This window comes from Callospermophilus lateralis, chromosome 1 (assembly GCF_048772815.1).
Source record: "Callospermophilus lateralis isolate mCalLat2 chromosome 1, mCalLat2.hap1, whole genome shotgun sequence".
Classification (NCBI taxonomy): Eukaryota; Metazoa; Chordata; class Mammalia; order Rodentia; family Sciuridae; genus Callospermophilus; species Callospermophilus lateralis.
Genome location: NC_135305.1, coordinates 53,082,202 through 53,109,663, shown reverse-complemented (window position 1 = coordinate 53,109,663; position 27,462 = coordinate 53,082,202). Strand labels below are relative to the sequence as shown.

General features: G+C 54.2%; 1 protein-coding gene across 1 annotated transcript; it reads left to right on the top strand.

The window, feature by feature from the left end:
- The first annotated feature begins 1,519 nt into the window (after window positions 1–1,519).
- On the top strand, window positions 1,520–26,866 carry Kcp (kielin cysteine rich BMP regulator). The gene is made up of 40 exons (XM_076853579.2): window positions 1,520–1,604; window positions 3,857–4,005; window positions 4,522–4,711; window positions 4,801–4,877; window positions 8,016–8,112; window positions 8,250–8,332; window positions 8,541–8,634; window positions 9,457–9,545; window positions 11,498–11,591; window positions 11,731–11,810; window positions 11,887–11,980; window positions 12,260–12,345; window positions 12,416–12,497; window positions 12,727–12,879; window positions 12,956–13,062; window positions 13,139–13,232; window positions 13,846–14,019; window positions 14,136–14,218; window positions 14,348–14,441; window positions 14,529–14,717; window positions 15,070–15,240; window positions 16,901–17,077; window positions 17,792–17,877; window positions 18,139–18,229; window positions 18,345–18,427; window positions 18,520–18,613; window positions 19,667–19,840; window positions 20,049–20,131; window positions 20,734–20,854; window positions 22,431–22,510; window positions 22,684–22,783; window positions 23,249–23,337; window positions 23,630–23,732; window positions 23,822–23,964; window positions 24,240–24,412; window positions 24,493–24,604; window positions 24,677–24,778; window positions 25,568–25,732; window positions 25,966–26,272; window positions 26,435–26,866. The coding sequence occupies exons 1-40, from the start codon at window positions 1,520–1,522 to the stop codon at window positions 26,704–26,706; spliced, it is 4,920 nt and encodes a 1,639-aa protein (XP_076709694.2). The 3' UTR covers window positions 26,707–26,866.
- Window positions 26,867–27,462: the final 596 nt, after the last annotated feature.

Here is a 27,462-nt window from a genome sequence, read left to right as displayed (position 1 = left end):
CCTTGTTCCTTTTCCGGCTGGCTGGCCCTGGCTTTTCTTTCTTCTGTGACCCCAGTTCCAGGTCATGGAGGGCAGATTGAGTCATAGCCTCCCTTTCCCTGGCTGCAAACTGCTCAGGGGAAGAGCCACTGACCTCTCTTTACTGAAGCTTTCCAGAGGAGAGGACTGGGGAGACCTCAGTCCCTGCCTGGCTGGGGAAGGGGTGCCTCTGATTCCTGTCTTTAAGACACAGAGGGAGACTGTTTTGGCAGGATCCAGAGCTCCGCCTCTAATGTCCTTCTTTGCCTGTGAGCTTGGGGCCCCACTCCCTGACCCTCTGCTTCCCAGCTGCTTGAGGAGTTTCCCAGCCATGGGCCCACGTGGACAGCTTTCCTCACTTCCTCCCTTTGGTCTCCTCCCAGGGCTGAGCCCAGGGCCCAGCCCTGCCCCCTACCCAGACTCAATCCACAGGCCAGGCCTGAGCTCAGCAGCAGTGAAGGGAGGCTGGGACCCAGTAAGGGGAGGCCTCAACATTTGGGGCCAACCTGGGAGTGATGGGGGGGGATAGAGGTGATGAGTGCATTCCAGGAAAGAAATTCATGAGTGGAGAGTGGAGTAGTTTGGGTGGCCTTGATTTCTGAGACTGGGTATAGCACTATTATTATTTGTTACTTATTGACTACTTACCATGTGCCAACCATTATTTAAATATTCATATTCTCTCTCTCTCTCTCTCTCTCTCTCTCTCTCTCACACACACACACACACACACACACACACACACTCTGTGGGATGAAACAGCAGGACCTCAAACAGGCTAGACAAGTACTCTACCACAGAGCTACATATCCAGCCCTTTTTACTTCTCATTATTTTTATTTTGAGAAAGGATCTGCCTAAGTTGCTCAGGCTGGTCTCAAAATTGCGATCATCCTGCCTCAGCCTCCCTAGTAGATGGAACTACAGGCTTGCATCACCTCTCCTGGCCCTCCTTAGTTCTCTATCTACATAATCTCCCTTTATCCTCTAAAGCCGATATTGTGACCTGCAGCTTACAAACAGGGAAACTGAGACCCTGAGAGAAATTAGGGATCTATGGAAAGCCACATGGAGTACAGGGACTTTGAACCCAGGTCTCAAGCTGCTTTTCCCATAAACTCCTGAGATGCGGCAAAGCTAAACTGAGAAACCCTGAAGGTTTCCACTGGCAAGGAGACAGGCAGCCCCAGCCCCAGGAGCAGTGACTTTGTGTTTATGTTCAGGGTCTCCTTCTGGATCACATACAGGAGACATTCCCCACCCCCACACCCGCCCCACTGGGGGCTGAGTCTGCTCTCTGGGTCAGGACCCAGTTGGGGCCCCTGGGCGAGGTGCCCATCGGGGAAGCAGGCGCCACAGGGCAGAATGATGGAAGCCAGGGGCCCTCCCTGAACAAAGACTGGGTGGGAGGCGGTCTGTCTCCCCACCCCGCCTCCCCCAGCGCCTGCTGAGCCGCGACTATAGACAGCAAGGCAAGCCGAGCTGGGCGGGAGGAGCGAGCATGGCCAGGGCAGGGGCCGCGCTGCTGCCCCTGGTCCTGCAGCTTGGGAGCCTGGCGCTGACTGCAGGCAGCGTCGCCACGGGAGGTGAGTTGGGAGCCAAGGACCTGGGGACCACAGCGTGCCCCCGCCTCTTGCTCCGTCCAGCCTCCAGGACTTTCTGGGGCCCGGGCTTCTCGTCCCTGCTCAGCCGGGCTGCGCGCCCCTCGGGCCAGCCTGGGTCCTTTCTGTCCTCCCCGTCTGTGGGGCGATCGGGGCTGGGGAGACGGCGACTAAGGCAGAAGTCCAGGAATGGGAAAGGGCCTCCGGCTATCTGGGCAGAGGGGTTCCTGCAGGCAGCGGTGGGGTGGGAGAGAGGCAGCCCTGAATCTGCGAGTCTGAAGTTAATTATTTGTCATGAGGAAGCCGGGTGGGGGGATGGGGGAAGGAGTTCGGCCATGGGAGTTGACTCTGAGTCTGGCCCTCCGCCAGGGGACAGGCAGAAATGGAGGGCTTTCTGCAGGGACTGAACAGGGAGAGGCTTAGAGGGGAGCAACCAGGTTTGTGTCACTCTTGGGAGCCCTTTCAGCAGGTGTCTCCAGGTGAGGGACTGGCCCTGTCTTCACCTGGGGTTGCCAGAGGAGCCCTTGTGTCTTCCTGACCCCCTTATTGTGCCTGCTTAAACAGGACTAGAGGAGTGGCCTGGGATGCAGAGTCAAAGCCGTAGGGTGAAGCCGGGTGGAAGGTTTCAGATGCTAAGACCACATGGTGGGCAGCCTAGTGTGAATGGGAAGGAAGTTGGGTCTAGGGGTCATGCCAAGACAAAGTGCCATTCCCAGTGACAAGATGACCTGCGCAAGAGATGGAAATGAGAACATGAGAGTGCTGGTGAAATAAATCTGGGGGCTTAGAATCTCTGATAGGGGTAGGTAGCAGGGCAGGCTGGAAAGATGGGTGGAGCTGGTGAGAGGTCACATTTGAGCTTTTGGCTGGGAGACTTCAGCTTGTAATTCAGAAGGTCACCTGAGAGAGAGGAGCAGCTAGCTGGAAGCTAGGGAGACTTTTTAGCCTGTCAGTAGAGACAGAGGGAAGAGGAGAGGAGGGGCATGCTTTAGGGGGATTTGGGCGGGGTACAAAAGAGGGATGCTGAGCTCCATATTTCTGGCTTAGGTATCTGGATTGGCGGGATGGCATTAACCAAGCCAAGAGGCAAGTTTAATCTGGAACTAGAATCCCCTTCTGGCTTGGTAGTGGCTGTAGGGGGACATTGTTTCCTTGCCTCATAGGCCCAGTGAGAAATCCTTTCAGCCACCAGAAACTAGCCTCACTAGTGAGCTGCTGCTGTGAAAGTTCACTCCCCTCCCTCAGGCTCTTCCTCTCTCACCTCCTCCTGGGACCCTCCACTGCCCACCCCCTTCCCCTCTAGATGTCTATGGGAAGCAACCCCTGGAGTCAGCATGTTGCCCCCTGCCTCCTCCTTACTTTCCTGACTCAAGAGAGAGATTAAGGTGAGATTGTGCCAGCAGCCTTCCCCACCCCAGGCCTGAATTTAGAGACACACCCCACTGCTCTGGCATAGCATCATCTAAACCCAGGGAGGTTTGTCTTCACTGGGCCTGGAGTATTAGAGGCTAGTTGAGACCCTGCTGGCACTTCCCCAAAATTCTTCAGGAAATGCAGCCAGGCCCTGCTTTCTGGCCTTGCTTCCTGTGGGATTACCAGACCCTCTGCCACAGGCCTGTGAAACAGTAGTCAGGCAGGGGTGGGGGGACAACTGCCCCTCCCTAAGCACCTTTCCTGCAGTGGTGCCTTTTTTTTTGACAGATGTAGACAGACAGGGGAGGGGGGGACTGCTCTCATGAAAAGACTCCTACTAGATCATGGCTACTTACAGAAGCCCCCTTGCAGGAGTCTAGCACCCCCAATCCTGCACTTGAGTCTGCATTGGCCCTGGACCTTTCCAGCATGACATGTCAGGTCCCTGGATCTTCTTTGACCCAAGAAATTATAGATGATCCTGACATTCCCACCCCATGACAAAGTCATCAGAGATACAGGGCAGGCTGCAGGGAGGCCCAGGTCTGGATCGCTCTGTGTCCCTAGTAGATCAGTATCCCTGGGTGTCACACCTAATTAGGAGGCAGAGTTGGTCTGGACCACTTTTGTTCCTCCACCTTCTCCCATGTCCCCACCCCAGTTTTCACTACCACACCCCCATAGTCTCTGTCCCCTTCCTTAGATGATGGACAGAGTGTAGTTCAGGAGGTGACCCTCCTCCCCTGCATGGCTCAGAGGACAGAACTCAGAAAACCTTGCCAGCCCTCGCCTGTAGGCCCACAGTTCATTCTTGTGTCCTTCAGGTGAGGTTGTCCCCAGGGAACCCTTTGGGCTTGCTGACATCCATGACTACAGGCAGCAGGCACACACCCATTCCCTGGCCCTTGCTGGACAGCCCTTGGAGGAGCGGTTGGGACAGCTAGAGGCTGAGGTGCTGGAGCTCAGAGAGCAGGTATGATGGGCAGGGCCCTGTGAATTGGGTAGTATGGCTTTTACATAGTCAGGGGAGGAGAGTGGGCTTGGATGTGGGTGGCCTGGGGTCCCGAAAATAGAGTTTAAGTTTAAATGCCCATGGAGTGGTTCTTATCCGCATAGTTCTTAACATCTGTTTTTTCATGAAGAACCTGCAGGTTCTTTGTTTTGTTCATCCAGATTTTCAGTCTCTCATGTGTTTGGCAAATATGAAAGAATCCCTCCTACATATAATGCATCACCAGGGAAGCTTCTGGATGGGTAAAGAAGTCTTAAACTATTGGGTGGAGGACAGGTCCCAATTTTGTCCAAGGAAGGACTTGGGAGCTCTGTGTTTCCTGAGAACTATTTGAGCTAAATGCTGATTGAGGGGGACCTCTGCTCTGGAATTGTCAATTTTCCTTCTCATCCTGCCTCGGTTTCTGTACCTACAAATCCATGAGAAATGGGGGAAACTGAGCCAATGCCTGCTACACCTTCCCTTCTCTTCTCCCAGAACAGGGACTTGCAGGAAAGGGTGAAGCGGCTAGAATCCTGTGAATGCCACCTGGCCTCTTCTCCGTGCTGGGGGCTGGGACGCATCTGGCCTGAAGGGGCTCGTTGGGAGCCTGATGCCTGTACGGCCTGCATCTGCCAGGAGGGGGCAGCACGCTGTGGTCCCCAGCCCAACCTGCCCCATTGTCATGGTTAGTGCCACCCCATCCACCTACTGGTGCTGCCTCAGGACCTGGAGATGGTGTTGAGTACCTAAGTGGTGGCACTGTCCCCTCCTCAGGCTGCAAGCACAATGGTCAGACCTACAGCAATGGGGAGACCTTCTCCCCAGACACCTGCACCATCTGCCACTGCCAGGTGAGTTCCTGTGACATAGCTAGTTGTCCCAAACCTGACACTCTCACTTTTCTGTCTCACTTCAGCTACCTGTTGACAAAGTGGTAGCTGAATGTTGGGTGATGGGTTCTGCCTGCCCCTCCCCCAGACTTTGCTGAGTGGTTCTGCTTTCTGGAATTCAATCCTCACACACTATTTTTTTTTTTTTTTTTTTTTTTGGTACCAGGGATGAACCCAGTGATGCTTAACCACTGAGCCACATCCTCAGCCCTTTTTTGTATTTTATTTAGAGACAGGGTCTCACTGAGCTGATTAGGGCCTCACTAAATTGCTCATTCTGGCTTTGAACTTGAGATCCTCCTGCCTCAGCCTCCCAAGCTACTAGAATTACAGGCATGTGTCACTGCACCCTGCCAATCCTCATGCACTTGATGGGGCCCCCAAATCCTTTGATTTGGGCTTGTCCAACAGTGGCATGGGGGATAGCGGATAGTGGTGGGCTGAGGCTGTCTTCCTTCCTCACTCTATCTTCTGTGTGACCCTCTTCATCCCCACCCTTCCACTTGCCTGGTCTTCTATCTCAGACCTTCCCTGCCTGCCTGTTCTTTCTCTCCCAGCTCCAGAAGCCATCATCTTTCGGCCTTTTCTTCCTCACTCCTCCACTGTGAAAGCACTTAGCAGGCACATTAGTACACACCTTTTAATCCCAGCCACTCAGGAGGCCAAGATGGGAGGATTGCATTCAGAGGCAGCCTGAGCAACTTAATGAGACCCTGTCTCAAAATAAAAAATAAAGGGCTAGGGATGTAGCTCAAAGGTAAAGTGCCCCTAGGTTCAATTCCCAGGACTGTAAAGAGAGGAGGGGAGGGGGAGAAAGGTCCGGGGTCGGGGGGGTGTGAAGGTTCTTTATTCCCTTCCTAGGATATTCACTCCTGGAAAGTTGCAGGCACTTGTAAGAGAGGGATCTCAGGGGTCAAGGATGATGGTGGTGGGCTGAGGCATGTCTTTTCTGCCTTTGAGCTGAGTAAAACCCGTATTGTCCAAGCCAACTCATCCTCTTGCTCCCTGACAAGGCTAGCATGGGGAGAGGTTGGGGTTCTGGAGGCCCCGCAGCCACTCTAGTCTGCTTCCCACAGGAAGGAACTATAACCTGTACCCAGAGGCCATGCCCAAGAGGACCTTGCCCTGAGCCAGGAGCATGCTGTGCACACTGTGAACCAGGTCAGCCTGCTGCCAGGCTCAGTTGTCCCTCCTGCACATGTTCTAGGGACCCCAGAGCTGTAGTCTGCCATCTGGGCGTGAGTAAGCTGGCTCCCTCTCTCAGTGCTAGAGAAGTAAATGATCAGTGCTCAAGTCATCAGACACTGACCCTGGTCCGGGACAGAGCCAGAAACCATAAGGGAGACAGGCACTGGACCTTTTTCCAGTCCTTAGGGAGCTTCTAATCTAGTTGAGAAGATAAATGTATATTTAATTTTACACAAGATCTAAGATCCAATGAATAGATGAGAGGTAGTGTAGAAGGTAGAATATGGTTTGCCAGAGGAAGGGACACAGACCAGCCAGTCAGGGTGGCTTTATAGACAAGGGGTTGCCTGAGCTGATCTTCAAGAGAAAGTGGGATTTCAAGTGGGATTTTCATAAGGAGGAGTAATTGGGGGCCCTTTGCGCACAAAAACTGAGTGGGGAGAGGTCTAAGGCACACATCAGTCAGTGAAGGTTCATGGGAACAGGCTGCTAAAAGCTTTACAGTCTGGACATTTGTGAGTGTGGGAGGGGGTAATGGGGAGCCATTGAAGCCCAAAAAGTCAGAGTATGGCATGTACAAAGAGGTGTTTGGGGAATATTCATTTGGTATGGGCTGGATGAAGAGAGATGGGGCGAGGGCAGATCTGTTAGGGCTGGTGTGTAGGCATGGAGTCAGGTATGGCAGAAGGCTGTGGAGAGGGTTATGTTTATAAAGGATGGGCAGGAACTGATGACTGGTTGGATTCTAGGGATTAACAGAGGTTGAACTTGGGAAACTAGGAGAGCAGTGGTCTAGTGACATGAGGAGAGATGGAAGGAAGAGGAGGCAGTAGCTCTACAGGGGTTGACACTGGTTCCTAGTAGAGAGTGGGGACAGGTTGTCAGACTCAGTAAATAAAAAATATAGGATGTCTTGTTAAATCTGATCCACTTTGTGTGTGTGTGTTCACTGCTCAATTTGAATATAAACTAACACCTAATTTTTTAGTATAAGTATATCCCATGCAATATTTAAGACATTCTTATACTAAAAATTTGTGTTATTTATCTGAAACTAAATGTTACTGAGTGTCCTCTATTTTATCTAGCAACCCTACCTGGAGACAAGTCTCAGCTGGTATTGAGAAAGGAAGGGCAGGGCTCAGACCAGTAAGGGCTGGAAATGCAGCCTGAGAATTTTGTCCAGAGCCAAGGACTAAAGCCTTGAGAGCTGATGGATCTCAAAGAAAAGGGACATTGATGTAGCTCAGTAGTATAGCACTTGCCTGGCACGCACAAGGCCCTGGGTTCCATCCCCAGCACCTTAAGAATAAAATTGTACAACTCAAAGAAAAGGATACACACACACAGCTTTTAGGGCATGTGATGCCTCAGGGCCACTGTTAACCTACATGATGCTTTTGATGAAAGAAAAAAAAAAAAAGGCACTGCTTTCAAGACACACTTCCCATCTGCTGTGAAATAGAAGAAATATACTGATTATGTTAGAGGCATACCCTTGACTCCTATCTCCTAGGTGCAATGAATATCAAATTGTCTGAAGTCTGGGCCTTGAATGGTGCTCCCTTGGTATGGTGCTCAGTCTTCTGGGTCTCTTACTTGTGGGCCTGGGGTTGGTTTTGCAGGCTGCCCTGAGGGCCGCAGGGCTGGGGAAACATGGCAACCAGAGCCCTGTGTTATCTGCACCTGCCAGGTAAGAGAATCAGCACCTGGCCCTAGCCACCACCCACATCACTGCTGCTTAGCACAAGCCAGGCCTGGCCATGTCATGCCAATCTGGGACCAGATAGGGCTGCTGCCTCTACCCAGGCAATGGGTCCTGAAGCCTGCTAGACCTGCAAGGTCAGCAGAGTAACCCATCTTGGGCAGTGGAGAGGGAGGAGGGAGGGAGGGCTCAGTGTCTGCCCACAGGCAGGGACCGTGCAGTGCCAGGGGCCTTCATGTTCTGAGCTCAACTGCCTGGAGAGCTACACTCCACCTGGGGAGTGCTGCCCTGTCTGCCGGCCAGGTGACTTCCTGCCCTGCCTGCTCCACCCCCTCAGCCCCAGTAGTCCAGAACCTACCTGGGGTCATGCCTTCCCTTGGGGAATGTCTACCCTCCCTGCTCTCTAGTGACCCATCTATCATCCTGGCAACCCTCCTCAGGCTGTGAGTATGAGGGACAGCTGTATGAGGAGGGGGCCAGCTTCCTGCCCAGCTCCAATCCCTGTCTCCAGTGCTCTTGCCAGGTGAGTCCCCTGCCACCTCTGCAAGGTCTGCTCTTTTTTGGACAACCCTGCCCCACCTTGGACCATGTCAAACACTCTGTCAGTCCCTCACATGCCTTTTGAGAGCTTGTGCCAGCAAAGTTCTCCCTCCAGCCCTGCCCAACACCTGCCTACCACACCTGCTCTGGGAGCCAGGTCTGGTGGAGTTACAGCCATTGCTGTGTTTCAGAGGAGCCTGGTTCGTTGTGTGCCCCTGAAGTGCCCACCCAGCCCCTGCCCTGAGCCAGTCTTGAGGCCTGGACACTGCTGCCCAGCCTGCCAAGGTGAGAGCCCCTGACCCTTTCCTCACGGAGTCCCCAGTGGGGCTGTCACACCATTTCTTGTATGGTTTGACCAGTGAGGGAGCATCGCCAGTCTAAGCCTGCTCTGGAGCAACAATGCCTGAGCTCAAATCCTGCTATTGTCACACAGTGGTTGTGGGACTCTAAGTCCCTCTGTGCCTCAGTTTCCCCATTTGTAAGATTACGTAATGATATTCTATACCTCATAGTGTTGCTTAATAAGTGATCATGATTTTCTACTTTGGGAACCCCAACACAGAAGATAAGGGGTCAGTCCCCTGGGATGACCACTAGAAGGTAAACCTGAGTTACATGGCAATATTGTAAAATAATATCATAAAAGCAGGAATAGAAACTGGAGCTAGGTACGCAGGAAACTCAGGGGAAGAACTAATCCAGCTGGGCACAGGAGGGAAAGCATCCCAGAGGCCATCAAGGCTGAGGCAACACTTAAGGATAAAGAGCAGTTAGCTGGGTGATGGGCTGAAGAAGGCAGAGGACATTCCAGGAAGAGGGGACAGTGTGAATGAAAATTTGGCCCTGACACTCAGGGTTGGGGGGATGTTAGCAGGACTGTGCATGTAGGCACAAATGACCAAGGTTAAAGAGGGGTGAGCTGAGTAGGTAGGTGTGGCTGTGTTGCTCAAGGGAGGCAGGGGAAGGGTAGACTAGGGAGGGGGCCTCACCCTGCCTGGGGTCTAGGCTGAGGCATGACCTGGTCTGGCAAAGGCATGTGAGCAGAGGAGGGAGAGAAGGCTGATGCCAGGTACTAGGCCAGCTCCCACCAGGCCTCTCTGTCCCCAGCCCCAGGCTGCACAGAAGGTGGCTCTCGCAGGGACCATGGCCAAGAATGGACTGCACCTGGGGACCCCTGCCAGATCTGCCAGTGTCTGGTGAGTCCCAAGACTACACCTGAGCTGTCCCTCACTCCACCCTCCTCTCACAACTTCAGTCCACAGAACAGATCCTCTGGGCAGTGGGAGGGGACAGTGATGGAGAAGACTGAATCCTGGGTGCTGTGAGCCCAGGGCCTAACATGCACACCTGTGTGCCCAGCTGTAAGCACAGGTGTCTGGCAGGGTTTGTGATCTGTCCTAACTCAAGGAGCTCAGGGGTAGAAGGAGAGGAGAGAGGTGACAGGATATGACAGGCAGAAACTCCCTGAGGGAGAAGCACAGTTTGACTTTGGCACCCAGTTCCATAGCCACTGCTGCATGTGTCCCCTGAGCCCTTGAAATGTGGCTGGTCAGAATTGAGATGAGGTAAGTGTGCCAGGCACATCAATTCCAAAGATGTATTAGGATAAAACAAAATGTAAAATAGCTTGTGAACATGTTTTGTGTTGAAATAATATTTTGAATATATTGGATAAATTGAGTATATTATTAAAATTTATTTTCTCTATTTCTTTTTTTATTTTTTTAAAAGTTGGCTCTGAGAGAATTTAACATGACCTACATGGCTTGCATTACATTGCTCTTGGGCAGCACAGATCTAGAACAACTTCATGGAAGGGATGGTATTTGCCTAGACATTACAGGATGAGTAGGATTTGAGGAGGGGAAAGTGGAATAGGGAATTAAGGGGAGTCTGTGGCAGGAAGCTAGGGACCCGTAGGCACTAATGTCAGGCAGGTACACAGAGGAGGGTTGTCTCATGGGGGCTGGAGCCAGGGCCAGAGTTTCCTATGGCCTGCTAAAGAGTAGGACTCCATTGTGAAGGCCACTGGGGTGCCCAACCCCACTGGAAACATGTCCTCCCCCTCCCTGTTCACATGGGCCCTTGCCATCTGCAAGAAGAGTCACTAACTGCCCATACCCTGGTGGGGTTGAAAGTAATGAGCCCAGGGATGGAGAGTGAATTGAAGGGATAGTGTCTGTTGCAAATAGACCCCAAGAATGTAGCAGCAGCTTCCAGCCATGGATACCACACCAACCCTTCTCTCATTTCATCCCACCATAAGTATGACTATTTTTTCCAGGTAGGTATAACAAGTCACAGAGTGCTTAAGTAATATGCTAGGTTATACTATATTAGTTTCCTGGGGCTGCCGTAACAAAGAACCCCAACTGAGTGGCCCAAGCAATAGAAATTTATTCTCCCACAGTTCTGGAGGCCAGAAATCCAAGATCAAGGTGTAAGCAGGGTTGGTCCTTTCAGTGGGCTATGAAGGAGGATCTGCTGCATGCCCGTCTCCTAGCTTCTGGTGGTAGCTGGCAGTCCTTGGCTTCTACAGCACCTGAATCTCCGCCATCATCTTCTCATGGCATTCTCCCTGTGTGTGTGTCTGGGTCTAAACTACCTGCCTCCTCCCTTTTTTTAAACATTTGGAGATTTCTTTTTTTTTTTTTTTACTTTTTATTTTAGTTATTGATGGACCTTTATTATTTATTTACTTATTTACATGTGGTGCTGAGAATCGAACCCAGTGCCTCACACATGCTAAGCAAGCACTCTAGCACTCTCCCTTTTTATAAGGACACCACTCATAGTAGATGAGGGTCCCACCTACCATTATGCTCTCATCTTTGTTGTTTTTTTCTTTTGGGGGCTGGGGGAACTGGGGATTGAATTCCAGGGCATTCTACCACTGAATTTGCAATCCTCTTGCCTCAGCCTCCTTCCTGGGATTACAGATGTGTGCATCTATACTGGCTAACCTCTTCTTAACTAATTATATCTATAACCCTATTTCCAAATAAGATCCCATTCTGAGGTACTTGCATTTTGGGGACAGTTCAACCCATAACAACCTCCAATGGGCAAATGGCTGGAACTCCAGTGCTGTTTCTGCCTTGTAGCTGAGCCCTGACAGCTCTCCCCTGCTCATCCTGTCCTCTACCAGGAGGGCCACATCCAGTGCCGCCAGCGAGAATGTACCAGCCTGTGCCCATACCCTGCCCGGCCCCTCCCAGGCACCTGCTGCCCAGTGTGTGATGGTGAGTTGGTGGGTGGAACAGGGTGCTGAGCTCAGAGGGGCTCAGAAAGCTGATGGCTGGCCCAGCTCGGGTCTCCCATGAAGGCCAGGAGTGAGGCTGGGAGGGGACCCTGAGCAGTCTGGGCACCTCTTCTCTGCAGGCTGTTTCCTAAATGGGCGGGAGCACCGCAGCGGGGAGCCAGTGGGCTCCAGGGACCCCTGCTTGCAGTGCCGCTGTGCTGTGAGTGTGGCTTCCTAGCAGGGAGGGCCTGGCTTCCTGGTCTGCCTGCTGCCTGCTGACCAGACCCTGTTGGCAGAATGGGAGTGTCCAGTGTGAGCCTCTGCCCTGCCCGCCCGTGCCCTGCAGACACCCAGGCAGGATCCCTGGACAGTGCTGTCCAGTCTGTGACAGTGAGTAGGGCCTGGGGTGACCATGGGAGGGGAAGGCACTGGCTGCTGAGAAGTTCCTAGGTGGGTGGACTTCACTTCCCTTGTACCCGCTCAGGAGAGTCCCCACCTCACCTTCTCATGGCAAAAGTGATGCTGTGGTATGAAGGGGTGCTGGCAGAGTCTCCAGGAAGACATGGCTGTGTGTTCTTTGTCAGAGCGGGGAATGGATGCCTTGGGGTAGCATGAGGTTTCTCCCTCAACTGCCAGCCCCGTCCTCTTACCTCCTGTCCTCCTGTCCAGGCTGTGAGTACCAGGGACACCAGTATCAGAGCCAGGAGACTTTCAGTCTCCAAGAGAGTGGCCGCTGCGTCCGCTGCTCTTGCCAGGTGGGCAATCCTATCTCCTGCCCAGGTCTGTCTCACTCCTTGAGGGCCTCTTACCTGGCCTTCCTTCTAGGCTGGTGAGGTCTCTTGTGAGGAGCAGGAGTGCCCAGTCGCTCCCTGTGGCCCGCCTACCTCTGGTCCCCCGCTCTGCCCAGGTGTGTGTCGGGGCTGCAGGGGAGGGGGTTGGCAACTGCCAAAGGTGCTGCTTCCAGGGGAGTGGAGAGGGACCTGGCTTCTTTGCAGTAAAGGGGGAGGGTCCACTAATCATTCCAGAGTATGCAGAGCCTGGGGGGGCGGTGATGAGCCAGGGTCTCTGTGGGTTGGTGAGGACAGGATAGGTGGGAGGTCTTCCAGTTGCCATGGTGACAGCCCCCCTTGCTGTAGCCTGTGTGCTTGATGGAGAAGAGTTTGCTGAGGGGGTCCAGTGGGAGCCCGATGGTCAGCCCTGCACTTCCTGCTCCTGCCAGGATGGGGTGCCTGTGTGCAGGGCTGTGCTCTGCCCCCCAGCCCCTTGCCTGCACCCCACCCAGCCTCCTGGTGAGTAATCTTGCCCAGATCTTGGCTTTCTTCCCCTGCTTTGCCCAACCCACCCTGACCAACCCGCCCTGCCCAGGTGCCTGCTGCCCCAGCTGTGAGAGCTGCACCTACCATGGCCAAGTGTATGCCAATGGGCTGAACTTCACGGATGCCGACAGCCCTTGCCACACCTGCCGCTGTGAGGTACCTGCTGAGGCTTGTGCTGCCCTGCTGAGCCCCTCCTGGGGCCTGCCCCCATGGCCCTCTCCCCTGCCCCCAGGATGGGACTGTGAGGTGCTCTTTGGTCGACTGTCCTCCCATGACCTGTGCCAGGCCTCAGAGTGGACCCGGCCAGTGCTGCCCCAAGTGTCCAGGTATGTGCTTATTGCTCATGGTCCCATAAGCCTGATGGATGTCTTTGAAAGCAATGGCTTTCTAAACTATTTTTGGTTCCACACAGCCAAGAATTCTCTGGAACTTATAGGGTGTGGGTGGGTGGAGAGTAGGGATTTATTAACCCTTTGTACACTTCCTCTTCCAATGCCCACCTCTCAGATACTCACATATGCAGTTGAATAACAGGGTCCTGCAACAAGTGTTTGCATCTGCCATATAGGAAACTGGGTTCTGGGGTGCAGTGGGACATTATCTCTACATGCATGGAGAATTCTGTGCTAGGGTGCGTGTCACAAACCAGGCACATGTGTGTAAGCTCTTCACCTCTTCACCCTCAGAGACAAAACTGCGTGCAGGTACAAGCTCAAATGCACACACACACACACACACACACACACACTAGCATACACTTGGAGCAATATACATGCATGCACAGGTGCACACGGCCCTCTTCCTTCTCGCCCTCCTTGGGGGCAGCTCCCAAGCTGGCACTTTCCCAGTGGCTCTGGACTCCATGGGCAGAGGGGCTTTCTTCTGTACCTAGTGCTATCAGCCTTTGCCCTGTTCCTGTCCCCACTGTATACTGCCCAGACTGCATCCTGGAGAAACAGGTGTTTGTGGATGGTGAGAGCTTCTCCCACCCTGGAGACCCCTGCCAGGAGTGCCAGTGTCAGGAAGGCCATGCCCTCTGTCATCTTCGGGCCTGCCCCAGGGCCCCCTGTGCCCACCCGCTGCCTGGTACCTGCTGCCAGAACAACTGCAGTGGTGAGGTCAATGGGATCCGGAGGGGGTGCTTCTGGTACAGCTCTGCCCCACCCCACAGGCATTTAGGCCTGGGAGCAGCAGAGCCTCCTCCAGACCTATAGCTGCCCCTTCCCTAGGCTGTGCCTATGGCGGGAAAGAGTACCCCAACGGAGCAGATTTCCCTCACCCATCTGACACCTGCCGTTTGTGTCACTGCCTGGTGAGTGAGCCCAATAGAGTGGAGGTGGGACTTGGGGAAGTCAGGAGGGGTCCACGAGATGGGGTGGAAAGGGGTGGGGGTCTCCCTGGCCTCCTCCCACTCACCGGGCTGGCATCTATCCATCCGCAGGGAGGCAACGTGCAGTGCCTGGCCCGCCGCTGCCCGCCGCTGCCGTGTCCAGACCCGGTCCTGCCACAGGGAGACTGCTGCCCGCAGTGCCCCGGTAGGAACCGCACTCTTGGCCGCTGCTCCCTAGGGGCCCTTGGCGCCCCCTCCCTGGACGCTCTTCTTGCAATTTTTCGCCCCGCAGCCTCTCCGGCTGGATGCATGTGGCCGGGGTTCACTGTCCCCGCCCGCCACCAGGAACACTTCTCCCTGCCCGGCGACCCCTGCCGCCGCTGCCTCTGCCTCGATGGCTCGGTGTCCTGCCAGCGTCTGCCCTGTCTGCCGGCGCTCTGCGCCCATCCACGCCAGGGATCCTGCTGCCCCTCTTGCGATGGTACCGCCTGGGCGTCTCCTCCGGACTGGGCAGCGGCCTCATCTCCTGGCCACTGCCTGCACCGGCCACTCCTGCGCCCTTTGCTCGGTGCCCTCTGCTCAGCCCTGGATGCTCTGCCACCCGGATCTCCCTCCACCACCCGGCCTCCCACACTGGGGTTCTCAGTAGGAATGTAGGAGGAGTGGGGGTGTAGCTCAGCGGCAGAGCGCTTGCCTATAATGCAGGAGGCCCAGTGTTCCATCCCCATCACACACACACACACACACACACACACAAGGACTATTGTCCTTCATCAGGGCCTAGGAGCTAGCTTCCCACCGCCCCCCAGCCCAGCCCTCGCCCTTCTCCCTAGGCTGCCTGTACCAGGGGAAGGAGTTCGCCAGCGGGGAGCGCTTCCCATCGCCCAGCGTTGCTTGCCACATGTGCCTCTGTTGGGAGGGCAGCGTCAGTTGCGAGCCCAGGGTTTGTGCCCCCGCACAGTGCCCCTTCCCCGCCAGGGACGACTGCTGCCCTGTCTGTGATGGTGAGAGGCAGGGGATAGGGACTGAGGGGAGCCAGGGGAGGACTGGAGAGCTGGGCCAGCATTCTTGGGAAGACCTAGAATACTTTTTACAGAAAGGAAAAGGCTCTGAGCCAGGTGCCGTGGTGCAGGGCTGTAGCCCAGCTACTCTAGGCAGGAGGATCGCTTGAACCCTTGAGTTGAGACCATCCTAGGCAATAGAGTGAGACCTTGCATAGGGAGATGGGGGAGAAGAGGGAGCCTCAGAGAGTGAACGTCCTAGACTAAAGTCTGCATTTGCTCTTGTCTTTGATAGCGTGTGTCTCTGTGTGATCTTGGGCAAGTTAAATAATTGCCCTGGGCCTAATTTCTTTTCTTTCCCTTTTTTGGAGGGCGGGGGGGGGGGGTGAGATTGAACTCAGGGGCACTCAACCACTGAGCCACATCCCCAGACCTTTTTTATATTTTATTTAGAGACAGGGTCTCACTGAGTTGCATAGTACCTCACCATTGCTGAGGCTTTGAACTTGAGATCCTCCTGCCTCAGCCTCTCAAGTTGCTGGGATTATAGGCCTGAGCCACCATGCCCAGCCTCTTTTCTTTCTTTTTAAAAAATATTTTTAGTTGTAGATGGACACAATACCTTTACTTTATTTATTTATTTTTATGTACTGCTCAGGATTGAAACCAGTGCCTCACAAGTGCTGTACCACTGAGCCACAATTCCAGCACTACCACCACCCTCCAAGCCTAATTTTTAACTCCTGTAAAAAAGAGTTGAACCAGACCCAGTTCCCAAGTCTTTGTACTAGCTTAGAAGTTTTTGCTATACACCTCCTACCAACTGTAGTTTATTTAATACTTTTCTTCAAATGAACTCACTTATTAATTTAAATTTATTTAGAAAGGAGTTATATCATACAGCACATGAATACAATTAAAATATAATATTGTTAGATTCTAGTTAGATATTTTTTCCTGTCAAGACTAGAGCCTGAGATTCATGGTCACTCTCCTTTTTTTTTTTTTTTTTTTTTTTTTTGGAACCAGGGATTAAACACAGTGGTGCTTAACTACTGAGCCACATCACCAGCCCTTTTATTTTGAGACAGGGTCTTGCTAAGTTACTTAGGGTCTCACTAAGTTGCTGAGGCTAGCTTTGAACTTGTGATACTCCTGCTTCAGGTTCCAGTGCTGCTGGAATTGTAAGCATGAGCCACCATGCCTAGCTCACCCTCTCCTTTTAAAAAGGGCTGTGAGTCAGCATCAGAGAGGAGCCCAGCACAGGCTGACCACACCCTGGGGCCCCATTACCCTCCTTAAGTAACAAGAGGGCTTGAAACAGCATTGGAAAGGGGATACCCTGGGCCTCCACCACCTAACCCACTTGGGCTACTCCCAGCTCTCTGCCAGTGGCCTACTGAGTGTTTATCTCAGGAACACATCCTCCTGGGCTTTCTCCTATAGATGGACAGGGGACTTTCTTACAGGCTGTCTAGTCCAAACCCACCTGTCCCCTTGTGGTTCCTTTGCCTCCTGGCCTGGACTGGTCCCCTGCCTTCCTCCTAGGTACCAGGTCTTTGAGGACTTGGCCCCTGCTAGACTCAAGATCAAAACCAAGAAACTGGCTTTCCTCTCATTCCTTTCTGCCCATACTCACCCCTCTCTCTCTCCTCTCTGGAAGGCTGTGAGTACCTGGGGGAGTCCTACCTGAGTCTCCAGGAATTCCCAGATCCCCGAGAGCCCTGCAACCTGTGCACCTGCCTGGGAGGATTTGTGACCTGCAGCCACCAGCCCTGTGAGCCTCTGGGTTGCAGCCACCCACTCACCCCACCTGGGCGTTGCTGCCCAACATGTCAGGGTAGGTCCGCACCTGCCCTTCCATACCTCCTGCTAGGGCTCCCCAGGGCCCTGGTTGCCAGAAGTCCGGAGCTTTGCCACCCAGCTGAGCCCCATCATCCTTCCCCTGATACACACACACACACACACACACACACACACACACACTCACTGGACTCCTCTCACACCATATCCACACTCACACCAGATTGTCACACCAAATACCTGGTCCTTTAGCTTCCATACTGAAAGACTCTCCAACTGTCTTGCTCTCTTCCTAAAATGCCACGAGGCCCTACTCAAATCATTTGATGGTTCCCATTGCTTGCCCTGGAATCACCAATCAGGAGGGTGGCTTCCTTAGCCTACCCTGCCTGGCCTGGCCCACCGGTCCCACATCTAGTGTGCCTGTGCCACGTCTTCCTCCTGTGTGGACAGGAAGTTCTCAGCAGTCTTTCAGCTCACCTCTCCCCTCTGCTTCTTCAGTCTTTGGGTCTGGAATGTGCAAGAGCTTGCAAATCTTGCCATCAGCAGCCTAGCTGATGGCTGTCCTCCACATGCCTTACTTTCCTCCTCTCCTAGCCACACTGATCTCTCCCTAAGCTTTGAGGGAGGCCCCCAGGTGTGGCTCTGTGTGTGTTTGTGTGTGTGTGTGTGTGTGCGCGCGCGCGCGCGCGCATGTGACAGCAGAGGACTCCATTGATGGCGGCCTTCCCTGCATTCCCCACTCTGCCAGGATGCTTCTACCATGGGGTCACTGCTGCCCTTGGAGAAACCCTTCCTGATCCACTTGATCCCACCTGCTCCCTCTGCACCTGCCAGGTGAGGCAGTGCCTCTGGGGACTTGGTAACCTTTATCTCTTATCCTTTTTGGAAGGGGTTATCTCCACCCAGGCCACAAGTAGTTCCCTCTGCCTGCAGTGTCTTGGGGACACAGTTGGGCTTAGGTTTCCTGGGCCAGGGAGGGGGTTGGGGCCTGGGAGGTTTAGTAGGAGCACCTGCCAAAGGGCAGCACAGCCTAGTCTGAAGGTGCACTGGAGTGACTTGGGGGTCAGATGTGGCAGCATGGCCTCTCTCTCCCAGGAAGGTTCCATGCATTGCAAGAAGAAGCCATGTTCCCCGGTTCTCTGCACGCACCCCTCTCCAGGACCCTGCTTCTGCCCTGTTTGCCATAGTGAGTCCCCTTCCATGTGTTGGGGCCCCCTCTTCCTTCCCTCCATGTCTGCAGGCCTGGGGTTGGGCAGGGCAGGGTGGCACAGGCCCCCACCCAGGAAGTGTGTCCCCCATAGGCTGCCTCTCTCAAGGCCAGGAGTACCAGGATGGGGAGGAGTTTGAGGGGCCTTCAGGCAGCTGTGAGCAGTGTCGCTGTCAGGTACAGCAGGGATTTGGGAAGGTGCTGGACGAGGCTGGGCCACCGCACCTCCAGGTCTTGGTGGCAAACTTCTGATTCTGCATCTCCTGCAGGCTGGCCAGGTCAGCTGTGTGCGGCTGCAGTGCCCACCCCTGCCCTGCCTGTTACAGGTCACAGAGCCAGGGAGCTGCTGCCCTCGCTGCAGAGGTATGTCTGGCCCTCGAGGATGCCCCACGTTTCAGCCCCTCACCCTGTATCCCTCCATCTGCCCCCCCACTCTGCCCTCAGCTCTTCTGCTGCCTTCCCACCTCCCTGTCCACCTTCTGTCCCTCTCTTGCCTCTGCCCTTGACTGTCATCCTAGTCCACCTCAGCTCTTCCTCCCTCTCCCTGCCCAGACCACCCTTCCAGGTGCTCATTAGATTCCCTTGAAGCTGCCCCTCTTCCTAACCACATCCCATTCATAATAATAATCATGATAATTGACATTTATTGAGCATGTACCATGTGCCAGGCTCTGAGCAAGCACTTTACTACTATTATCTCATTTAATCAGAATCTTCCCAGATAAGTGCTGTCATTACATCTATTTTATAGACAAGAAAACAGAGGTACAGGGCTGGGGATATAGCTCAGTTGGTAGAGTGCTTGCCTCACATGCGCAAGGCCCTGGGTTCAATCTCCAGAAAGAAAATAGGAGTATACAGAACTAACACACTTGCCTATGGTCACTGGGGTGAGTAGGTAGCAGAGTCGAGCTACACATCCTAGCTAGGAACATGAGCCTTTCTTAGCTTGCCTGCTGCCCCTCACCCAGACACTGCTCAGCATGGTGTAGTTCACACAAAGCCAGCATAGCAGCCCCACTTGCCCCCAGAGGACAGGACGGCAGGACAGGTGCAATCCCATTTAATATAGGGGAGACCGAGGCCTGGAGTTACCTGAGGCACATGGTCATTGACAGAGGTGTTCATTCATTCCAAATGCATATATTACCCACCTGCTGTATGCCAGTGCTGCCCATGCTAGACAGTGCCTGCTGCTTGCAGCTTGTTCTAGCAAGCAGACACAGAACAGGACTAGAACCCAGATGCTCTGACCCCTCCACACAGATGGGAATTCTGCCCCTGTGCATCTCCCTGCTACATCCCTGTAGACCTCTTCCTAGTGCCCACATGTCCTGGGGACCACAGGGGTGGTGGACGGGGGCAGATGATCAGATCTCAGAATCAAAGCTTATTCCTGTCCACCTGGGACTGCAGGCTGCCTCGCTCACGGGGAGGAGCACCCTGAAGGCAGTAGCTGGGTGCCCCCCGACAGCCCCTGCTCCTCTTGCATGTGTCATGAGGGTATCGTCACTTGTGCCAGTGTCCAGTGTGTCAGCTCCTGCGCCCAGCCCCACCAGGGGCCCACTGACTGCTGCCCTCATTGCTCTGGTACTGGGAGCCTGGGACAGGGAGGGATCATGGTGGTCATACCTCCCTGTGTGCTGGACTGGGCAGCAGAGGGGGTGGCTCCAGGAGAAGTGGTTCCCTACTTACATTCACCCCAGTTCCTGGTGAGGGGGACCTGGAGGGAGGATAACCCCATCCTGGCATGATGCCAGCCTGAAAACTCCCTGCTCTCTCTTACCCCACCCCCAAGACTGTGTGCATGACGGTCGGAAGTATGAGCCTGGGGAGAGCTTCCAGCCAGGGGCTGACCCCTGCGAATTGTGCATCTGTGAGGTAGGACGGGTGGAGCTGAGGGCTGGGGGCATCCTGGGGAGGCCCAGTCAAGCCGGACATTGCATGGAGCAGGCACCATGGAGTCCAAGACAGGAGTGTGACCCTGAGGCCAGGAGCTGAGGCAGGGTTTGGGCCAGTGGGACCAGAAGTTTGGGTCGAGATACAGGGCGCAGGGCCTGAGTGTGGAGTGAGCAGTGCGTAAGCGCTCCTGGTCAGACTGTGGGGTGGCGGGGTAGGCGGCGCGGCAGGGCCAACTGGTATGCAAATGCATCGAGAGGTAATGGTGAGCCATGGAAGGTGAATGATGTCATAGATCAGGAGAGAGGCAGTAGAGATGGGGAGGATGGCATGAAAGGACAGAAGGTCAAAAGTCACATGACGGTTCAGGCCCAAGTGACTGAAAAGGGGAAGGGACATCACCTCTGGGAATTAGGACACAGGGTCGGGGGCTAGTCTAGGGAGACACTCTCTTCAGACTTGGGCCACCCACAGCCTGAAGAATAGCACAGCAAGCAGATGGGGTACTCGGAGACCAGGGAAGGGGGTGGCTCTTGACTTTCATGGCCTGGGACCCACTTCTGGCTCATTCATTCTTGTCGTAGTCACAGCCTGAGGGGCCTCCCAGCCTTCACTGTCGCCGGAGGCAGTGTCCCAGCCTGCTGGGCTGCCCACCTAGCCAGCTTCTGCCTCCTGATGCCCAGCACTGCTGCCCCACCTGTGCCCGTGAGTCCCGGGAGACGGAAGTAGATGAGGGAAGTGCAGCCACCCCAGGTTGATGCTGGAACAGCTAGCCAGCTCTCCTACCCTGCCCCTTCCCACCCTTTCCTGGCTCCAGGGGACTGTTCCGTAAGCCTTGCACTGGCGCGTGTGGTCTGCACAGCCCCAAGGGGAGAGAGGGAAGCTGGCGGTGGCCCCTTGCAGCTCTCAAGTGGAGTGCAATTAGTATGGCTTCTTGCCCAGCAGGTGGCGCTGCAGGGTGGCAATTGGGCTAGTTGCTAACTCCTCTGGGGTTGTGAGGTGAGGACCAGCAGGGACACTGAATGGTCAGTCTCAGGGGTGGAGGGAGCTATTCTGTTTTCTGTTCTGTCTGTCCCTCCCTCTTTGTCTTTCTTTTTGGAATAATGACTTATAAAGATTGGGAGGAAGAATAAAGAAATGTTATTCATTCAAATACAAAAAGATAGTCAAATTGGTCTGGTGCACATACCTATAATCCCAGCAACTCAGGAGGCTGAGACAAGAGGATCACGAGTTTGAGGCCAACCTCAGAAATTTAGTGAGACCCTCAGCAATTTAGTTAGATCCTGTCTCAAAATAAAAAGTAAAAAGGGCTGGGAATGTAGTTTGGCAGAGAGCACTCCTGGATTCAATCCCCAGTACCACCCCCAAAAGAAAGACAGTCAAATTATTTCTTGGATTTATTTCCTGGATTTAATCCTTGAAGTTTACCTGACACAGCCATTACATATTTGTTATGAAAGCAATATTTTTTCAGCATCTGGTAGTATACCAGCTTTGAAATGATAACCTAGCTTTGCAAGGCAGGCTAATGTGATCCCACATATATAAGATGCGCTTTATAGGATGAGGACCACATTCTCCTCCCTTTTTTGTAATTTCTTATTGTGGCAAAATACATATAATGTATAATTTACTATCTTAACTATATTTAAGGGTTAAGTTCAGTGATGTTAAAAATATTCATAATTATGCACCTATCACCACCATTCATCAGGGAGAACTATTCTTAAAATACCTGCTAGAGTGAGAAGTGGATAATACTTCCGGAGATTAGAAGAAGGATCATTTGTTAAGCACCTAATGCATGCCACACCCTGCACATAGGGCTTCTAATGAACACTATTCCATTTAATTTTCACAATTACCTTTTTACTGAGGCCTTGAGAGGTTGATTAATTTGCCTGAAAATGGCACAGGAATTGAGTGCTGCAGACAAGATTAGAACCTGGGAAGTCTGGCTCTTTATGGTTGTTATTCTGTTTGAGCCAAATTATATCAAAGGAAGTAACAGAGAGCAGATCCAGAAGTCTGGCTGTTCCTAGTGACCTCAGGCTGAAGGAGTCATACTATCAGTTTTCAGGGTTCCCATCTTGATACCTGGCAAATTCCTTTAGAAAGACCAAACTTTTCTTTGCTGAGCTAAAGGGAAGCACATTTATCCTCCCTGGAGTCAAAATGCTAGTAAGTACACCTTGGGCCCAAGAACTCTGGAGACAGCTAGGGTGGCAGTCCCTGCCCCCGGCCCTTTCATCCCCCACACCGGGTCTTGTCTTCACAGAGGCACTGAGTAACTGCACAGAGGGCCTGCTGGGCTCTGAGCTGGCCCCACTAGACCCCTGCTACACCTGCCAGTGCCAGGTGAGTCCTCCTGCCCTAGGGGCTCTGAATCCCATCCTCCTCTGTGGTCTGTGGGCTCACCTGAACTTTGCTCATTTGTCCTGAATGTCACATCTCACCCACATCCTACTCGGGAACTATGTCCTGCCAACCCTGCTGTGCTCTACCCACTGTGTTCATATGACAATGAACAGGACCTGACATGGCTCTGCACTCACCGGGCCTGTCCTCAGCTCAGCTGTCCCCTGTTGGAGCATCATATTCCCCCAGGGAGCTGCTGCCCTGTGTGCCAGGGTAAGTGACCAACCTTGGCCTCACCCTCAGAAAGGATCCCAGGAGAGACATGGGAGGTGGTGACATTCAGGAGATGGCTTGAGGTCTGCACTCAGGTTTCATTCTGTTGTAGAAATGGAGAGGCTATATGTTGGGGTGGAGAAGAGACCCATGAGGCAGAGGGAGGTGGGGGATGAAGTCTGGATTCTCAAGTCCTGGCCTGAGGCTTTTCCAAGATCTCAGGAACCTCAGGCCACTAACAGGACACTGCACTGTGGATCTAGCAGCTGGTCCAGAAAAGAGTTCCAGGCTCTGGCCGTTTGGGCCTCTGACCCTAATGACATCCGGCTTTCTGCATATTGATTGAGGAAATCAGCACCACCAAGGTGCTGGTGGAATCGGGTGGGCACTTCGATACCCAGATGCTCAGAGTGAGCTCCAGGGAGGGAGGGCACAGCTGGATGGCTCCCATTCATTTCTCCTTAGAATGTGTGGTAGAGGCCAGTGGCCGGAGAGTGGCCGATGGAGAGAGCTGGCGGGACCCCAGCAACGCCTGCATTGCTTGCACCTGCCAAGTAACCTGGGAGAAGATGTGGTGGGGGAGGGGTGGACCATATAGATAGACCCAGAGAAGAGCGCAGGGCATCCATCAGCAAATATGGGGTCTTTGAGGGGCTGAGGCATCTCTGTGCTGGAGTAAGGAGTTGAGGGCTGGATTTTATTCCCTGCTTGGATCACAGTATGGGTGTTCTTGTGGGGTAGGGGTAGGCAGCCAGAAGAGGCTGCTGCCTAGGAGGCCCCCAGAAATGTGAGGCCAGGGACTCCAGGTCTTGCAGAAAATGCCTATAGCAATGATGTTGTCTGCAGCGGGGTCATGTGGAATGCCACCTTGAGGAGTGCCAGGCCCTTTCCTGTCCCCATGGCTGGCTGAAAGTGCCCAAGCCTGGCAGCTGCTGTGAACAATGCCAAGGTGAGGGGCCAGAACGATGGGGAGGGGGAAGAGAGACCTGGCGCATGTATAGGGGAGGTGCCAACCCATCGTGTCTCTTGTCCCTTCAGCTCCCACCCAGTCATGTGTCCACCAGGGCCGTCAGGTGGCTGTCGGGGAGCACTGGGCCGTGGATACCTGCACCAGCTGCTCTTGCGTGGCTGGCACTGTGCGCTGCCAGAGCCAGCGCTGTCCACCGCTTTCTTGTGGCCAGGTGAGTGCTGCGGTTGAGGCAGTGGAGGCAAGGTTGCACCTTGCACTGCCATCCCAGGGCGACAGGGGTGGAGACTGGGAGGCTGAGTTTCCGCTGGGTCTGGGAGCCGACGGGTAGGAGGAAAGGTGCTGTTCCTAAAGTAGCCACCAGGTGGTGCCCTGAGTCCGCTCGCAGTGAGCCCGGGAGCAGGCGTGAGAGAGGCTGGGCGATGGGGTGGCCTCCCAGAGCGTGGGCTGGAGCTCCCCGGGTCTGACGGTGTCTGGGGCTGAGGCCAGGACGAGGCCCCTGCCCTGAGTCCTGGCAATTGCTGCCCTCGCTGCCTACCCCGGCCCGCTTCCTGCATGGCCTTCGGAGACCCCCACTACCGCACCTTCGACGGCCGCCTGCTGCACTTCCAGGGCAGCTGCAGCTATGTGCTGGCCAAAGACTGCCATGGCGGGGACTTCAGGTGCGCACCTCCTCTCCCTTCCCTTTACCCCTACACACGACCTAGCTGAACCTTGTCACACTGACCTTTTTTCCCCATAGTGTGCATGTGACCAACAATGACCGGGGCCGGAGAGGTGTGGCCTGGACCCAAGAGGTGGCAGTGCTGTTGGGAGATGTGGTTGTGCAGCTGCTGCACGGCAAGACAGTCATGGTGAGCAGAAGACCCGGGGAAAGCTGTTCCTGTGCGGTGCACCTCTCTATTCTACTTTGGCCTTTTCTACAGGTGGATGGCAGCCCAGTGGCCCTGCCCTTCCTGCAGGAGCCTCTGCTGTATGTGGAGCTGTGGGGACGCTCTGTGATCCTGCATACCCAGCCTGGGCTCAAGGTGTGGCAAAAGGGAGAAAGCTGGTTGGGGCTGTGCTTCCAAACCCAGGGCTGGGGAGTCTTGGGCCTGTTAAAGTTTCTGTATCTGTAGAGGGAGTGGGAGTGCCCTTACATCCTGGACCTAATGAGGCAGTGGAGGTGGGAGAGTTCTGCTGGATTCCCAGGAAAGAAAGGACACAGAGACCTCTGGGGGCAGCCAGAGGAGTTCAGCGCCTAGTTTTAATCTTGGCTCAGCCACTACTACACTGGGGCTCTTGAGCTACTACCAGCCTTCTCTGGACCTCAGTTTTCTCAAGTGTGAGAATGGGGTTCCTAGGAGTTGGGAGGATGTCAACCAAGGTCTCCTAGGAGGTATCTGAGGTTCCTCCTGATTCCTATGTGGAAGAGAAACTCGTTCCCTGCCCCTGGCCAGAAGCACAGCTTATAAATTCTTAAAATCAAGCTGTGTGCACTTCTGATCCAGACTCAATTGTGCTCTGTCTTGTGTAAGGCCCGAGTGCCCAGGAGACTGCAACTCTCTGGAATTGGGCTGCATTCCACCTTGGGCCCAGTTTAGGGATACAGATGGAAGCCATGGCAACACTTCCTGTCGTGTTTGCCCTGGGCTGCACCACGTGTGCCAACTTGGGCCAGGCCAAGGTGACATCCTCTCCATGGGGAGTCTGCACTTGTTTGTCTTCCTCTGCTATTGCACAAGGTGTGCCAGCTCAGTGCATGGGACCATGATGAACCTGGGCTTTGGGGGGTCCTTCTCCTTCCCCAATTCTCAGTCCCAGGCCTCCCTGCACAGGTACTGTGGGATGGGCAGTCCCAGGTGGAGGTGAGCGTGCCAGGCTCCTACCGGGGCCAGACTTGTGGACTTTGTGGGAACTTCAATGGCTTTGCCCAGGATGATCTGCAGGGCCCTGACGGGCTGCTCCTGCCTACAGAAGCTGCATTTGGGAACAGCTGGCAGGTGAGTGGCACAGGAGCCAGAACCTGTGAAAGGCTGACCTTGAAAAAGTTGCTCACTTACCGTGGGCCCTGGTTTTTCATCTGTAATATGAGGTCAAGGAGAAGGTAAACAGTGCTTCCTTTGCTTTTATTGGAGATTTTTGAGGTTAAAACAAATGACTGTCTGGGAAGAGCTTCAAAGGCCCCACATGCAAAGATCAAGGCTGTCACCTCAAGGTTGTTCTCCCCACCTAGGTTCCAGAGGGGCCAAGGCCTGGCCGGCCTTGTTCTGCAGGCCAGGAAGTGGATCCATGCCGGGCAGCAGGTTACCGTGCCAGGCGTGAGGCCAATGCCCGGTGTGGGCTGCTGAGGTCCTCCCCATTCCATCACTGCCATGCTGTGGTGCCACCGGAGCCCTTCTTTGCTGCCTGTGTGTATGACCTATGTGCTTGTGGCCCTGGCTCCTCAGCTGACACCTGCCTCTGTGATGTCTTGGAAGCCTATGCCAGCCACTGTCGCCAGGCAGGGGTGACACCTGCCTGGCGGGGCCCTACACTCTGTGGTGAGGGGGTGATGCCCAGCATTGGGGGAGGGGACAATGCAAAGAAGGGTAGTCCAAAGCTCAGCCCAGATGGGGTCGATACTTAGAGGCCAGCAAGGAGGGGGCATACAACTGAAGCAGTGTTGGGGACCCCTGTGACCCCACTTTCCACTCTGCCTGCAGTGATGGGCTGCCCCCTGGACCGTGGATTTGTGTTTGATGAGTGTGGCCCACCCTGTCCCCGCACCTGCTTCAACCAGCATGTTCCCCTTGGAGACCTGGAAGCCCACTGTGTGAGGCCCTGTGTTCCTGGCTGCCAATGCCCTGCAGGCCTGGTGGAGCATGAGGCCCACTGTATCCCTCCTGAGGCCTGCCCTCCAGTCCTGCTCACCGGGGACCAGCCACCCAGCACTCTGCCCAGCCCCAGTTGGGAGCAGCTTCTTGCTTCGCCCTGAGACAGGAAGATAACAGACCAGGACTCATCAGGCCTAAGGTCTCCCCTTGGTGAGCAGCAGCCACCCTGGCCAGAGCTGTGGAGACAACGCCCTGGTCGAACATGGGGAGCCTGGACCCGTGTCCTGCAAAGCCCCTGTTGGTATTGAAAAAACAATAAATTCTGAGCCTTCCCAAGACTTCCTTGTTGTGTTTCCTCCTGGTGCTGGGGAGGTGGTTGGGCTGCTCAGAACATGGGGCTCAGTGGTCAGTGTCCTTCAAGTCAGAGGGTTTTGCACAGTCCTCACACTAGTATCCCTGGGCTGCTTCAACTGGCCATTGCTTGGTGCTGTCTGGGGAACCTAAAAGTGTGCAGGAGGACCCAAGTGCCCTGGTTCTTGCCCTGTGCTTAGTCTATGGCAGTACCAAATGCTCAGGTACCTTCTGGGTCACTTTAAGACTCCATGCCTGGGGAGAAGAGATGATAGGCTGTGATGAAATACAGATACATGTGCATGCATGCACACAAACACTCTTTAGAAACATGTGTAAAGTGTGCATGCACACTTGGGAAGACTCATCATAAGGGGAGAACATCATAGGGGCTTTTGAAATGAACAAGGTCACCAGGCATGTTAGTGCACCTCTGTGGGGGACCAACCTCGCATGTGACTGAGTTAACTCCCCTGCTGGGCAATATGGTGTCAGGCACCCATGCTGCTAGACTGCCCTGCTCTTCTAGGGTTGGAGTGACTGTGTCTTCATGCCTGGACGTGCTT